The sequence below is a fragment of the Lepidochelys olivacea genome (genome assembly GCF_965140295.1).
Source record: "Lepidochelys olivacea isolate rLepOli2 genome assembly, chromosome: 8".
Taxonomy (NCBI): Eukaryota; Metazoa; Chordata; order Testudines; family Cheloniidae; genus Lepidochelys; species Lepidochelys olivacea.
In genome coordinates this window covers 6,898,297-6,914,050 of record NC_140418.1, presented here as the reverse complement: position 1 = coordinate 6,914,050, position 15,754 = coordinate 6,898,297, and the positions used below count along the sequence as shown (strand labels likewise).

At 50.3% G+C, this 15,754-nt stretch overlaps 1 protein-coding gene across 1 annotated transcript; it reads right to left on the bottom strand.

Moving 5' to 3' along the window:
• Nucleotides 1-2,703: 2,703 nt before the first annotated feature.
• Nucleotides 2,704-14,682, bottom strand: CD74 (CD74 molecule). Its single transcript, XM_084636365.1, has 9 exons — nucleotides 14,445-14,682; nucleotides 10,737-10,912; nucleotides 9,699-9,790; nucleotides 8,717-8,779; nucleotides 8,284-8,379; nucleotides 7,795-7,885; nucleotides 6,264-6,452; nucleotides 4,916-4,996; nucleotides 2,704-4,148 (listed from the first exon to the last, which is right to left on the bottom strand). The coding sequence occupies exons 1-9, from the start codon at nucleotides 14,528-14,530 to the stop codon at nucleotides 4,135-4,137; spliced, it is 888 nt and encodes a 295-aa protein (XP_084492491.1). The 5' UTR covers nucleotides 14,531-14,682; the 3' UTR covers nucleotides 2,704-4,134.
• Nucleotides 14,683-15,754: the final 1,072 nt, after the last annotated feature.

The following is a 15,754-nucleotide window of genomic DNA, read 5'->3' as shown; positions in this document are numbered from 1 at the left end:
GCCAAGGCTCTTCCTCCTCTCCCCATCCCGCTCTTCCAGCTTTAACTCACCCTGCTGATGTGTCTGAAGATTATAAACTGCCTTGTCTTCTCTGGGCTTTTAGCTTGAGTTAGTCAATGGGAGTTAAGAACACACCTCTCTCTTGGTGCGAGGACAAGACCTCAAGGGGGATGGGTGGAGGAGATGAGTGAGCTGTGCCCTGCTCTGTTAGGCTGGTAGGAATGGTTGTTTAGAGACCCTCCTGCTGACTAGGCATTGCAGGAGCACTGGACCCTTGACCTACAGCCCAGGGGCAGGGGCAACTTGATAGGAACTGGAGGTGAAAGGTTCAAAGGCAGACCCATGGGCAGGGACCACAAGCTACTGTCCTCTGATGGCTGGGGTGGGGTAGTGCAAAATGGGTCTGTAGGGTGCCTTAGTCCAGATTCATGTCATAGAACCCACCACCCCAGGGGGTGCTAATGGGACCCTCCACTTAGGGGCAGGGGTAGCAGAGACTATCCTCCTCCTCATGCCTGGAGGTGGGCCTGTCATGGAGTCCCTGGGCAATGCTCTGGAACTGCTCCCCATGAAGCCAGTCAGGACTCTGGGGAAGTCTCCTTTCTGTGAGCAGCCCGTCTTCAGGACACACAGCTCACACAGCTTCCACCTTCCTGGGTCTGACCTTGGAGCATTCAGCATCCTCTGCCCCTCCGTGCGCTTCCCCCAGCGAGTCCGCTCAGGCAGGGCTCCTGGGGAAGCCAGAGGGTCCTGCACCCCAACTTCGCAGTCAGACGTGACTCTCAGCCAGCCAGTAAAACAGAGGTTTATTAGATGACAGGAACATGGTCTAACACAGAGCTTGTAGGTTTTAGAGAACAGGACCCCTCAGCTGGGTCCATTTTGGGGGGCAGTGAGCCAGACAAGAGTCTGCCCTTCACTCCATGTCCCAGCCAGCCCCAAACTGAAACTCCCTCCTCCCCTGGGCTTTGTCCCTTTCCTGGGCCAGGAGGTCACCTGATTCCTTTGTTCTCCAACCCTTTAGCTCTCACCTTGCAGGGGGGAAGGGCCCAGGCCATCAGTTGCCAGGAAACAGGGTGTCGGCCATTCTCTTTGTCCAGACTCCTGCACACACCTGCCCTCTAGGGCTCTGCAATGATCATACACCCTTCCCCCACACCCTAGATACTTAAGAACTGCATAGGGGAAACTGAGGCACCCCCACACTATTCAGAGGAAACATTAAGAACAGTCGCACTTCGTGACAGGGCCCCCTAGGTAAGGAGTGAGCTACTGGGTCAGGAATGGAGCAGCCTCTGCTCACGCACTAAGTTGTGTGGGTGAACATGCAAATCATAAAGGGTCCCAGCCCACATGTGCATCAGAGCTTGCAGGGGAGGTTCTCTAGAATTCCTCTGCCCCGTTGCCTCAGCTGAGCTCATCCAAGCTAATGCTGACTCTAGGGGCTGAAGGCTGCTACTGGGGAGCCTACCACCCTATAAAAACATACTTCCCAGTGCTCCTGCTTCCTTAGCTTTCTCCAGCAGGCCCCAAACTCTGCCCGCACCATAGCCTCAGAGGCATAACCAACACAAGGAGGGGAGCAGTTGATCAATAACATAATTTGTCTGTCTTAAAAGGACAGAGCTGTGTCAGCCATGCGGACTCCAGGTATTCATAATCTGAAATGGATACAGTTGAGTCCCTCCAGCTGCCCTGGCAGGCAGACCCTAGTATGGGGCAGGGTACAAAGAGCTGCCTGCCCTGGGTATTTTACCTCAGTGGGGAGAGACAAAGAGGCACTGCTGTTCCTCGGTCTCCAGTGTGAAACAAGACCCTTTGTGCTGATGGGGGAACAGGCCAAGCTCTGAGAGACTGAGCTCAGACACGTCCTTTGGCATAGGAGTCATGGACTGGGCAGCCTTCAGCAGCCCCTTTGCCCCTGGAGTTCTCCCCCGTGCAATAGCGCTCCTGCTCATCCCTTGCCAGCCCTGCCTCATTTTACCAAATGGAGTGAAAACAATCAATCCCAGGACCATGCATTTGAAATTCATTGACTTCAGCTGCAAAACACATCCCACGTGCCTTTGAAAGCTAAAGGAAAAAGGAGCGACAGGCCCAGGCAGGAAGTCTGGGGCTATGGAGACGTGATGCAAGCATCGAACACTGAGTTGGACCCGTGGAAAAGGTTCTCCACACATCTGGGCCAGAGGGGGCGATAAGTCATTCCTGGCCCTAAGGCCTTCTCTACTCTTTGTGCTGGCTGGTGCCTGAAGGATGGGAAATGTTCCAGCCCTCACTTCAGAGAAAGCACCCGCCAGCTGGTACCAGTGGAAATGGGTACCATCAAAGGGCCTGATGGGTGCTGCTCTGTGCTATGGAAAGTTTAGCAGTGGGGGGAGGGGCCTCAAGCAGACGGATTAGGTAGTAAACAGCATGGATGGACTGCGAGTATGGACAGGAGGCCGGGACCCTGCACACAGCTGTGGAGGAGCAGGAGTGATGCTCTGAGCAGGAGCACATAGTCACGAGGGCTAGGCTGTGGAGAACAGGAGGTAGACACCCACCTATACAAACACAGGCAAGTCCACATAAGCAGTGGAACAGATACACTTGCTAGAGACTTATTTTGAATCACATCTGATTTGCCAACTACTTTAACAAGACCATGGCCTGACCGAGAAATGCTTGTTAAATAGCTTCCAGGCAGTTTTTTAGGGGCGGTCATTATTAAAAGTTTATTTGAAATCATCAGCCTTGTGAGTTTGGTTATGCTGTAACAATAGAACACATTCAAAACACACAATTCTAGTTCCAAGATTAGCTATTACGTTACCCGTTCAACAAAGATCCTACCAATACCAGGGTTAAGCAACGGATGGGGAAATACAGCCATATAAACTCATTTGCCTGTTTAAAAAATATAGGAAGCCTGCATTCCTCTAGTACGCTAATGTCCCCCTGAAGCCCACTTACTTTGGTTAAGATCAGAGTTCATTGCTGCTGCATTTAATGTCTGTTCAGTGTAAGGAAAAGCCACTGACCCATTCTTTAGCTTGAGTGATATCAAAGTCTTCCTACAGCCTCTTCTTAGTGACCCATGGCCCCAGAGGCGCTTCAGAACCCACTGCTAGCCAGGTTCTCAAACTAAGAGCTCTAACTCTGTGATGAAGCGCAAAGCATTGCTCAAGCAATCAGGGTATTTCAGTGGCTGAATGCTCCTGCCCATGTAATTTGGAATAGCATGTGCTTCATAGGGTGGGGTGCTGCCTACCCCAGCTTGGTCCTTTAGGATGGGGGAGAGAAGGCCTGTGCTACTCGTCAGCACTGAATACATGTTTAAGAGTTGCTGGCAGGTTCAGTGAATTTGGAGGTTGCACCTGAGATACAGACATACCCCAGCATTATCATTCAGGGCTGTGGCAGTCAGAACCTTATGGACACCCCTGCCCCGCACACACAAATACTTGGTTCTTGGAACAACCAGACAAGTCTGCACCGGTGGCTGACCAAACTCATCCAGACCCTCAGAGCCATTTATAAGCAAACATAGGGCCTGATTCTCCTCACGTACACTGGTGTAAATCAGAAGGAACTCCACTGAAGTCAATGGAGTTCCACCACTGTAAGGGAGGGAAGGATCATGTCCAGCGTATCTAACAATTCACTGAGATAATTCAATTGAAATTGACTGTGTTTTGGACCCGGATCCCCTCTTCCCACCGGACAGTGCTGATATAACAGGAGCTGTGGTACTGCACCAGCCCCATCGCTATTCAGACACCTGTGGTTGTCCATGCAACGGCTAATGTGCTCTGATTAGCCAAGAAAGCACTAAGAGCTTTATCCTTTGCCTGCCTTTGATTGCAGTTCAGGGGGCCACTGCATCCTTTCTCCACTAAAAGTCCTAATATTCTGCTGGCTTGCTGCAGCACATCTTGGTACAGGTAGAGGCACTGGGTTTGGCAGACAGGATCTATAATCTACTCATTTGGATCGCCTGCTAAGACGATAAACAATAATAAATGCCTGAACAGAGGCTCTCAGCGGCTGCTGCTGTAATTCAGGAAAGCAATTTTAAAGCATGAGTGAAAAAGAGCGGTAAACTCTGCAAACTGGAGGCAGAGAGAAGGTGCCAGGCCTCTGCGTCCTCTTCTACTTGGTGACATCTAGGGGGAGAGGGAGAAAAGAGGGAGGAAATTAGATAGACCTGAACCCAGGAAGTGATACTCACTGCATCCGGCTGGGTTTCAGTGAAGCAACGATCAGTCATTTCTTTGTTCTGCTCCAGTCACCTTCAGGGTGAGGCCAATACAAAGCACCTCTCCGGCTGGATTGACATGAGTCATGTGACGTGACATGACGGGTGAAGGCTAGATTTCACTCCCATCCAGAATCCATACACCTGGGCATGCAGCCACTGGTGCCAGCCTTAAGCCCCCACACCACAGCAAGAAAATAAAAATCCAAACAGCACTTTCCCTCACTGCTCCTGATTCCATTGGATAGGTGGCCTGGGTCTGCGAAGACCTTTGCCTCCCAGCTTCTGGGATATCCATACCTCTCATCTATCCCCCAGCCCAGATCAACCGGATTTACTACAGGATGCTGAGCTGCAGACCTGAGTGGGACGAAGCACTAATTTCCTTTGAAAGAGATAGCATTATGTTTCGCTGGTGGTGCTATTTTCCCTGTGTCCTTCATTTGGGTCTCAGTAGTTTGAGGGGAGTGGTGATGCACCAAAACACCGCTATAGCCCAGACAGCAAAGGTCCTTCCTTCATCTCCCTTGCTTACTCATGACCATCCCTATACACACAGCATCATGTCACTCGGCCACTGGGCCTAGGAATCTAATCGTTGCCACCTTCCAGCCAACTCTCCCCATGACCTCGCCGAGTCATAGCCCCCAGCCCTAGGCTGGCTCAGACTCTTACCTTTCCCTTTCCCAGACTCCAGCTTCAGCAGATCCACACCTGAGTACATCAGTTCTTCAGTGTCCAAACCACCCGGAGTAACTGCAGCAAGACACAGCAAGAGATTCGGCATTTTATAGCACACCTGAGACAGGCACGTCCACCTCGGCTACCAACACACCTGGGACGCTTTGTGCTAGCCTGACCCAGGGCTAGTCTCCCTACAATATTTGCCTGGATCATTACGTGCATGTATTCATCATAATCTGCCCAACACACTGAAGTGTGGGCTCTGATTTTCCTCAGTGTCTGATTCACCAAGGAGTTTTAGACATCTCACTTCTCTCTCTCTCTCTCTGTGGCTAACAGCTGTATTTGGGATCAGCACCTTCAGCAGTGGGATGAAAATGGGGAGCTCGGGGATTTGTGGATAGCTTCCCCTGCCTCTGAGAGCAAAGACCCTTCATTTCTTCAGGGAAGGTTCTGTGGGGCACTAGCCATGTGTGGGCCCAAACTGGAGTCTGGACACAGCTGAGATAGTCCTACTGCCCTGGTTCTCTGGGACCTCTACATATGACATGGGTGCTGGCCAGGCCGGGCTGGGATGGTGACAGCTATCTCCATTTGACTAAGCCAACAAGGGCGGAAGCTTCAGTTCATACATTTTCAGAGTGCTCCATTCAGAAAAGATGGTAGCAACATAATGGCGCCCAGTAGTAGGGAATCAATGATCTCCCAGGATATGGGGTAGTGAGAACTCAGGGTGTACCAGCAAAGGGGATAGTTCCCATTCTTCAGCCAACTCTGGGCAGACATAGGCAGTGCAATCTCACCCTTTGTCATTTGCCCATGTCTACGATCCTCCACCTTATATTTGCTCCTAATAGGCTGCATTTCCTACTGTGTTATCTGGGTTCTTCCCGTTGATGACCTAGTGTCTGATCTTGCCAGGCACTGAGCACCTGCTGGTTGATGCTGAACACCCTCAACTCCCACAGGGCCAGTTGCTGAGTATTCACAATTCTCCTTGGTTTCCTTTGGAATTGTGGGCGCTTGGCGTGTCTAAAAAACAGCTCCATTGACTTCCATGACAATTGAACGTGCTCAGGAGTTTGCAGGAGAGGACCCAGTACAGATACAGGAGCACGGCAGTGCTCTGAATCCTGTTTCCCAATGAACGCTCTGGACTGGATTCAACATCCCCAGAATTACTGATTTACCAGCCAGTCCCATGGCCCTACATTGACACAACGCCCACTGTGCTCATCAGCTTAGCGGAGCGAGAACATACGAGATCACAGGCAGCGTCTCCATGGACACGTGCTCCTTTCCCCTGCCCCTGGCCGGCCAACGTGAAATAAGCTCCTACCAGGGCAGTCCAGCTTTCCACGGGTGTCAGTGCCTTCGATCTTGGTGCCATTTTTGTAGACGCACCAACAGTACCCCGTGCTGGCATGGCACTGCTTGGGAAGATAGTCACCATGTTCGTCACACTGGGGGCGGAACCGACCCGGGTAGACACCACTAAAACTTGACTCCGCCTGGCACTTAGATTGCACTAAAGCAACAAGCACAGGAAAATACTCATGAGTATGTTTTATTCTCCCCCCCTGCTGGGGTCTTCCCTACATTCCTAAGCCCTTGAGGCTATTCAGCCAATCCAACGGCTTGCTTGCATGAGCACTGAAGCGGCGGTGGGATACATTGTGCAAAGAACTTCTCCATGCTGGGCTGGCCCCTCGGCACCACCCCAGAGAGGGCTGGGGAAAGGGATAGGGAATACCACTGTGCAAAAATATACTACCTTCATTGGGACAACGGCTTTATTGGGATTGCTCCCAGGAAACCCACTGAGCGTCATGATAACAAAGGGTGACAGCTGCTGCTTAATGGAGACAGTATTAACATAAAGTCTGCTCATGGGGATGCATCCGACCACTGCTGAGTGACCAAGTGGCATGGAAATCCAGGCTTGGAGCTCTCCATACTGAAGCAGCTAAATGAGGAACTGAAAGGCATCTCAGCGAAATCTCAGTTTCACCTTTGCATCCAATACAGGGTTGTAAGCGATTACAAGGCTTTTCAGACTTGTTTAAAAATGGGTTCTTGTCTGTCCCCATAGGATGCTCCCATTGCTGGGGGCGGCCTTAATCAGGGCACTGGCCCCCTTCCATGAGGATCCCCCATTTAGCTGCAATAATTTGGATTAAAAATGAATTGTTCTTTATAGACACTTCATGTGTGCGCACCAGGGTCACCCAATCCTGGAGGAGGAATGAATTTTGCTTCTGTTGTGACGGCACAGAATTCAAAGTAGCAACCCTTGCGAGGCAAAGAGCTAGTGGGCCAGCCCCTCTGGTTTGCGAAGAGCCAAAATGTCAACCGATCTATTTCCAGGTTTTCTTAAGGCAGCGGCGATTGGCCTAAGGCTCACTCTGCTCCCAGCGGGGGATGCAGCTTTGGAAATCTAGCCGCTAAAAGCAGACTCATGACACAACCAGCCTCAAGGATTCAGGAAGGCAGTCCCATAGTATCAGGTTTTGTATGGCCTCCAGCAAAGCTCAAACCCTTGTTCCCTGGGATTTTCCCTGACATCCCTCAACAGCAACTCCTCAGGCTGATGTGCCCCCAGTGCTCCAATAGTGGCCATAACTTGCAGCCTCAAGGATGGGGTGAAGACTACAAGTTTGGCAAAAACTGAAGTTCTCAAAGGAACACAGGAGGACTCTGGAGAAGGAAAAAATCGCTAGCTACCAAAGAGCAAAACCATTCCAAGAGGGTACGTGCTTCCACTGCCCTCCAAGGTGCTCTGAACCTTGGCCAGTGATCTCCTGGGTTGCAATTGCTACCTAAGGACCATTCCTACCCCAAAGGAATTTGGTGACCCATAACCCTGATACCTTCATCTGCTGGGACCTCAGTAGGTTGCACAGTTTGGGGGGTTTTGGCCATTTCAAACAGCAGCCACTTGTGCATCCAGGATTCAAACGACTGCAAGAGACCAACAAGGGGAAGAAGGTGTTGTTAATAAAATGCACCCAACAAAAACAAATGCCCCAGCCAACTGGCATAGCCTCCCTTCCCCCCATCTGATCAGGGTGACACTGGAGCCCTCCCCGCTTTTGTGTTCTCATGTCTGCCGCACAAAGTCAGGAGCAGGAGAGCTGGGGTCCCCTGTGAACCCCCAGCGTCCCATGCAATGGTGATAATGTAACCATGACAGCAGCCCCAATGCAGGCTGTGCTTTGCCATGTAGTGGAGCCATTCTCCCAGTGGGAGACCCCCATTCCACCACCAGCCTAGTTCAGGCTATTCCCTGGAATGGGTGCAAAGGACAAGCCGGAGCTGCAGCTGGTCCAGTAGCCAGCTGACCGAGTGAGAGCACTGACCTGCCAGGCTTGGTTTGTCATGGTGTGCTTCAGGTGGTTCAGATTCTCCATCAGGTTATTCTTTAACTCAGGAAACATCTTGCTGGGGTCTGCCCGCTACAGGAGGACCAAAGGGGACAGGACAGTGTTAACAGCGGGCTGACACCTAGGAGCCAGAGAGAACTCACCTGCCACAGTCAAGCCAGCCCCCCGGGAACAAGGGAACACTAAGCCATGAGCCTAAGCGAATGAGAGCAGCAGATGAAGGGACAGAGAAAGGCTGCTCCTAATCCAATGGCTCTTTAATAGTCCACACCCCTCGCCCAGAGGAACCAATAGGCTAATAGGGCTGAAAGGAAGTGGGTCTGTGGAAGTGCCCAACTATACATGGGTGTTGCAGACAGACCCATGAGAGGGACAGAGGCAGCCACGGGAACAGAAAGGAGGCTCTTACCAGCAGCAGGTGTTTGACTTGGTCCGTGGTGCTGTTGCTAGGCATGGCCGTGTTCTCCAGGGGCTAGAGAGAGCGAGAGAATTGGAGTTGTGATGGTCAGGACGAGGAGCTGAAGAGCCAGAGACTTAAAGCAGATGGCCTTTAGCTGGAACAGGATGGGCAGGACATGGCCAGTCTTGGGGGTTCTTTTTGGCAGACACAGAGTCACTTGGCTACCAGGGAGCCAGGCTGGTGAGAGTGGACGCTGCACCACAAGAACCTTCAGCAGAACTTCTTCTTCACCCCAGGGCAGGCTAATTCCTGGAAATACTGGACCCCCCCCCCCCGGGAAGTGGAACCTTTCTCAAAGCCTGTGATCCCTGCACGGGCCTATCTACAGCACACGGAAGAACAGCTGAGCTTTGGAAAATACCAAGCTGACCACCTCCCACTGCTCCCCTTTCTCAGCCACTGTCCGAGAGGGACTCAGCACAAAAACTCCACCCTAAGCAAGCTCAGGAGAAAGAGCAAGGCAACTACCTCTGATTCTGGAGAGCAAATGGGCCAGGGCCTGGGGAATGGGACACAGAACTTTCACCCCTCCATCACTGGCGTGAATGCAACAGGTCGTAGATGGTGGTCTCCATCCAGGTACAAATGGGTGGGTTTCCGTAACACTTCTTGTGTGTCGCTCTAGTTGGCAGAAGATCCAAGGACTGAACGGACCCCTAGGAGTTGGGACCCAGTAACTAGCAGTAGGAGCCCCAGCCACAGGAGAGAAACCCAAGCTGCTGGTGAGCAGTGTGCACTGCAAGGTGCTGGCTGAGGTCTCAGAGGCAGGATGGCCAGGGCTGCTTTCTGCTTCTCTCACTGCTGACCACAGAGCAGCTATGGCCCAAGGCTTGGAAGAAACCACTCAACCACGTTCCCAAATAGACTACGAAACTGCTGCCAGAGCAGCATCCAAAACTACATGCAGAGTGATCCAGGGGACGTCTCTTACCGTCATGTCCACCTTCGGGGCGAGTGGCAGCTCCCTCATGACCATGGGCATGCTGAACTTTGCCATCCTCAGCTTGGAAGTTGGCTTGGCACCTGCAAAGGAAAGAGAGAGAGAGATGAATGGACCCCCAAAGTCCATTCTGGGATCAGTGTCTCCATAAGCGGGAGTTGAATCAGCAGAAGGGTCCCTGTGTTTTAGCTTAATGGGACTTTGTCACCCTCAGCCTGAGCTCAGTGCCTATCCTGTGCTGTTCCCGTGTTGTGATGTCCAGCAGAGCTAGTGTAAGTCTGTCTACCCAGGCTGGGAAACACCCATGGAGTCACGGACTCCATGGCCAATGCTCCAGCCAGTGCTGGCAAGGCTCCAGCCCGTTTCCCAGGGCCAAGGCAATAAATGGTTACTTGGTAGGTACTGACAGGTTTCAGAGTAGCAGCCGTGTTAGTCTGTATTCGCAACAAGAAAAGGAGTATTAGTGGCACCTTAGAGACTAACCCATTTATTTGAGCATAAGCATTCAGTGCATCCGATGAAGTGAGCTGTAGCTCACGAAAGCTCATGCTCAAATAAATGGGTTAGTCTCTAAGGTGCCACGAGTCCTCCTTTTCTTTTTGGTAGGCACTGGTATCACCGCCAGGTTCGACCCTGAGGGCCAGGAATAGCACCAGAAAGGCTCCCTCCTCCCACATGCAGCAAACAGGCCGAAGGATAAAGCAGCGCTCAGATGGTCTCCAGGCACTCTGATCAAAACTCTCACCCCTGCAAGTTTCACTTCCCCCTCTCCAAAAGTGGGGGTGAGGAAGGAAACATGATGAGACTCAGTAGGGTAAGACAGCACAAAAACCACCGTCTCCAGAAGGGGAGCAGGAGCTCTAGATGACTCCAGGAGCCTTGTTAATAGCAGTCTCCAGAACTCTTTCCTCCATCTCTCTGGCCAAGAGAGTCGGGGGATGCTCTGGGACTGTGAAGTACAGCTGTCATGTCACTCAACTGACCTAGGCTTGTGCCCACACAGTGCAATCATGCTGGGCAATTACTCACTTTGGGGGAGTTTCCTGGTCAGGGCCTCCAGCTGCAGATTCTGGGAGGTCTTGGTCAGCTTGCCGATCTGGCCACTCTGCTGATACACGAAGTAAATGGTGATGGCCTGGCCAGCAATCAGCAGGGCCACCAAGATGGAGACAGCAGAGTAAACGGCTCCACGGCTGCAGTAGTTCCTGCAAGATACAAGACAGAGGGAGGCTAGTGCAGGGCAAACACAAGCTGCAGCCACCTGCATCAGCCGCCAGCCTCTTGGGATACACTGTATTGGCACTGTTAGCGGACGTGCTATTCTCCAGGGGTTCTATACCACCCTCATCACCAGCACAGCTTTCAGTAGAGCATTGAGAGTTTGTTCTCTCTCATCCTCTCCCCAGGAGATGTGCATCATGCATGTGCAGTGGAGGGGTTAGTTTTGGTAATTATTTTCTTTAGTGGTAAAATGATTGTTCTCAGGGCGGCCCATCCTCAGTCTGGGCACTGAACTTTTCAGTGTATTCCGCTACGTCAAGCTCCGGCCCATCTGAAAGCATCTGTCATTCATCCAATGCCCTCCCCACACTAACGCCATGGAGATTTGGGTTAGATTGGACCGATCAGCTACTTCGTCCAAACTAGACTCTTCTTTCCATGTAAGATTTGGCAGGGGAAGTGAAACAGTTTTCTAAATGGGGGGTAGGAGGGGGAGCGTGTGTGTGTGTGTGTGGTGAGTGTGTGTTTGTTGGGGTAGGAGTGCAGGGGGCTGGTTGCTGGAGAAAATAATATCCAACATCTAGCACTGTGAAGAGAACTCTTCAAAGAGGCCACATGGAGTAAAGAGTTGAAGAGGTTCTGAAGCAGTACATGGTATACTTGCAAGCATGTCAGTTTAGGGTAGTTGACCTACACAATTGTTAAATGCTTTTGCCTCCATATTTTCCACGTTCTCTCAATGTAGGGCATGATCCAATGCCAGCTGAAGGCAATGGTTAAACTCCCATTGATTCCAGTGGGTATTGGATCAGATCCATAGGTAGCATCCTCAACTTGTCATGAGAAAATCCAGATTACGTTGGGGCAGGCGGGGTAGAAAATTGGCCATGTTGCTGCTCCTGTTCCCATAGTCCATTTTTTGCATACAGCATGCTTAAGAGAGAAGAATTGTCAAACATTACAATTGAAAACGTATATATAATTTGGAGACTTTGGAAAATCAGACTCAAAACTTAACATAAAAGAGTGAAACCCCTGATTAATGGGAACGACTTTGTTCACCAGGATAAAGGAATCTAGAGATTACTGGGTGATAAAGAACTATTTGATTGTATGTGAAGACCATCCCTATTTTCGGGTAATGGATAAAGTACCATAATCATACTGCTACACCTCTTCTTGCATTATGTTCATCTCTCCTTTTTCCTGTTGTTTTGTCTTCCATACACATAGATTTACTGATTATAGTTCTTTTGCAAGTTCATTTCACACACACATAATTTTAGTAGCCTAAACTTTAGGCACGTTTTTAAAAAACCCTAACAAAATATCGCTTTTATAAAGAATCTGACATGCTTTTATACACACTCCTATGTGCTTTTTCCCCCAGGCGAAAGCACACGGAGCAGCTCCGCATTATCTGGCGAGGGAAATAATTACAAGACTAATGGACTGAAAAACTGTCCTAGAAACAAAAGCATCCCAGCAGGGAGCATGCTGAATGCTGGAGGAGCAGTGCCCTATTGTAGAAGGCCAGCTCTGTGCTTAGATACGCATGCACAACTCCCACTGAAAGCAGCAGGCCTGGTGCGCATGTATCTGGGGATGGACTCTGCCCAAGTTCAACTTGCTCGACGCAGCAATTGGTATTAAAGCAGGTTCCAAAAAAGACTCCCAAATTACATTTCTACCTTGCAACTGATGAGGTCACCCATGAACCGACCTATTAGAAAGAAGCTCCAAGTTCTGCAGCCTACCTTTTTTTGTACCCAGCCTTCATTCTTAGCAGGTGTTATTGGGAGGAGGGGGAGGGTGTTTTAGAAAGGCAGCTAGATTGATCAGAGAGAGCTTAGAGGGACCCGCATTTACAACCAGATGGCAAGACATATGCTGATGGGCCCAAGGTAATAAGTAATAAAGCGTACCACAGATATTCCAAGAAGCTCTGTGCTAGACATGCTCTCTCGCTGTCGGAGGAGATCCTGCAAACTCTCTCACGGAGCAGTCCCATTGGCGTCAATGGAACTACTCCCATGAGTAAGGGCTACTCAAAGGAGTCGGGTTTGCAGGATCAGGCCCATCGGTCGGAGAACACACGATTTGTGCGTGCGCTGTCTCTGTGGCCGCTACAGCACAAACACACACAGCGACATAAAAAGTAAATTCAGCCTGGAGCTGATCCAGGCCTGGCCAAGCAGGTTCTTTCCCCACCTTCTTTTCCCTAAGTTCCTGTTCTGATCGTCCTGCAAACCTTCCTGCCTGGCAACTCCTGATGTCATGAGACATCTGATTTCTCAGTGGCTGGGGCTGTTTGGTCTGGTATGGTTGGACAGGTTGGCTGCAGCCCAATAATGCATTTCCCTGTGCTAAGGGATGGTTACTGATTTGTACAAATGCAGCAGTTTTACAAAACCACAGGAGAAAGCCCTTTCTTCTCAAAGCCTTTCCACTAGGATCGTATATACTGGTACAAATGCTAGGGACTGTGGGAGATACAGCCCGGAGGAGGGCAGATATCTGCTCAGGAAGTTTGATCCAAGCAATGCTTCAGGCCAAGAGGAATTCCAGAAACACTGGCTATTAAACAACAGCATCGCTAGCCCCCTGAGCGGAAGATGGGGGCACAAAATAAAGTTATATTGTCCAAGCTCCGGGATGCTACGCACCTAGAAGATCACATTCTCCAGGGGAGAGTTTCCAGAAAGGGGCAGTCAAGGGTGTTGAATAAAGGATCTTGTTTAAAAATATAGCCCAGCTGTGGCTTGATTTACAGGTCAGATCTGTGCCGCCATAGACCCAATTTTCTGTGCGCACACCACAGACAGGTGGGGTCAAGTCTGCTGCTGGGGTATCTAGGGCACATGCTGGTCAGACAATGAGAAGGGTGTATTTGGTACGCAGAATCATGTCTAAACAGCTCATTGGAACTGGGACGAACAGGGCACAGATGCCACCAGCCAAGGGTATAAAATAACTCAAGAGATTTTGCATGATTCCCGTGTCGGGCTTTGGTTACCACGGGGCCAGTTCACAAATAGGGCCAAAGATTCCCGAGGGAGTTGTGCAGCGTGGGGCAAGGAATAAAGGGCAAACAGCTTCCCAACTCTCCCTCGTTGGTGGAAAGCCCCTCCTGCGGGGTGGGAGATCCTTGCACAGACATCACAAGCTGTCACGCAGCTGGGCTCTAATGCTGGTCTTTTAAAGAGGCCCCTACTCTCCCATGTGTTAAAATAACGTAACCAGCCGCCCAGATCTGAGTTCAGGAGAAAGAAGGGAAATTCAAGTTCAAATTCAACATTCAAGCCCTGCTTGGGAGTCTGGTCAGGTCAACCACTGAAGAACTCATTTCCCTTGAAACTCCGTCAGCTCACACTTTCCCCACTACCAAGATTTAAATGGCACCTTCATTCCATTAACAGAGCCCACTTTCCTTCTCCTGCTTCCAGAGCCCTCCCTACTTCCCCCTGCCCAAAGAAATGCAAATAAAAGGGGACTGAAAACCTAGATGAGGAATACCTCTGTGCTCCAGAGTCTGGGGCCATGACGCCATCACCAGGTCGCTCCTGGGTGGAGATCAGGTCCCGTCTGTCTTCGTCTTCCATGGAGCCTCTTGCCCACTAGCTGACTTCTGCTCTGCAGCCGACGATGTTCTGGGCTCTGCCGCACCCGGCACTGGCTCTAAGTTGATGCTGAAAAGGAAATTAGGTCCTGTTCCTTTGAACTTTCTTGAAGCACAAAAACTAGGAAGTGAAAGCTACAAAATATCAATAGTTGGAAATACCCCACCAAAGCCTGCCCACCCCCAGTCCAGCCACAGAGAGCCCTCAGCCAGCACTATTATTTCAAGTGTGGCATTAGAAATAATCCTATTGGCTACTCAGAAGGCATCACTTGTTTCTAGGCAAACCTTTGAATTCACAGTCCTCATCTTGGACTTGCACGAGTGGATGGAACCAGCACAGTGCTCTCATTGTCTATAATACAAAATCCCCAATGGATATAAGAGACGCAAGGTAGGTGAAGGAAACTCTTTTACTGGGCCGTTGTCTAGAGGTGAGAGACAAGCAGCTTTCGAGCTACGCAGAGCTCTTCTTTGGGTCTGGGAAAGGTGCTCCCGATGTCCCAGCTAAATACAAGGTGGAACAGATTGTTTAGCATAAGCAGCTAGTATTTATTGAAAGAGGCCATTCAGGATGAAATAGGCAACATTTCCCTCTCCCAGATCAGTTCTGAAGCAAGATTTTTTGCATCAGATCAGGACGACTTGTGAGCTCTGCAATATTTAACACCAACTCGCACGTACACACACACAATGGCTTAGAGGCCGACTTTGCCTTTTGAGCTACATACTTGGGGCCCCGCACAAGCATCTTAGGGCAGAATTTGACTTTGAGGCCAGATCCTCAGCCGGTGTAAAGTGATATCACTCCATTGCCTCCAGTGGAGTTGTGCAGTTTCACGAGCTGAGGATCTGGCCCTTAGCTTTTACATATTTTCATCTTATCACTTGCAAAAGGGTTATTGGGGGAAACGTCAATGGGTCAGCACTAAGAACACACCCAATCACAATTATGCTCATTTACATATTATTAGGGTTGGACTAGCCATGCTAGGGGTTTAGTGGAAGAGGCACTACTTTTTATTTAAAGGGAGGGAGGGTTTTTATTTGAAAAGTACTAAGTTAGCCTTTGGGCTGACCCCTCCCAGGGTGCTCTCAGCACATGTTCTGTTTGGCTAACCTTTCAGCCTGTCAAGGAAATATTTAAAGCAGGTACAAGTGCCTTTCTTGCAGTTATATGACTTAAAATGGCTTCTTTTCCATACGT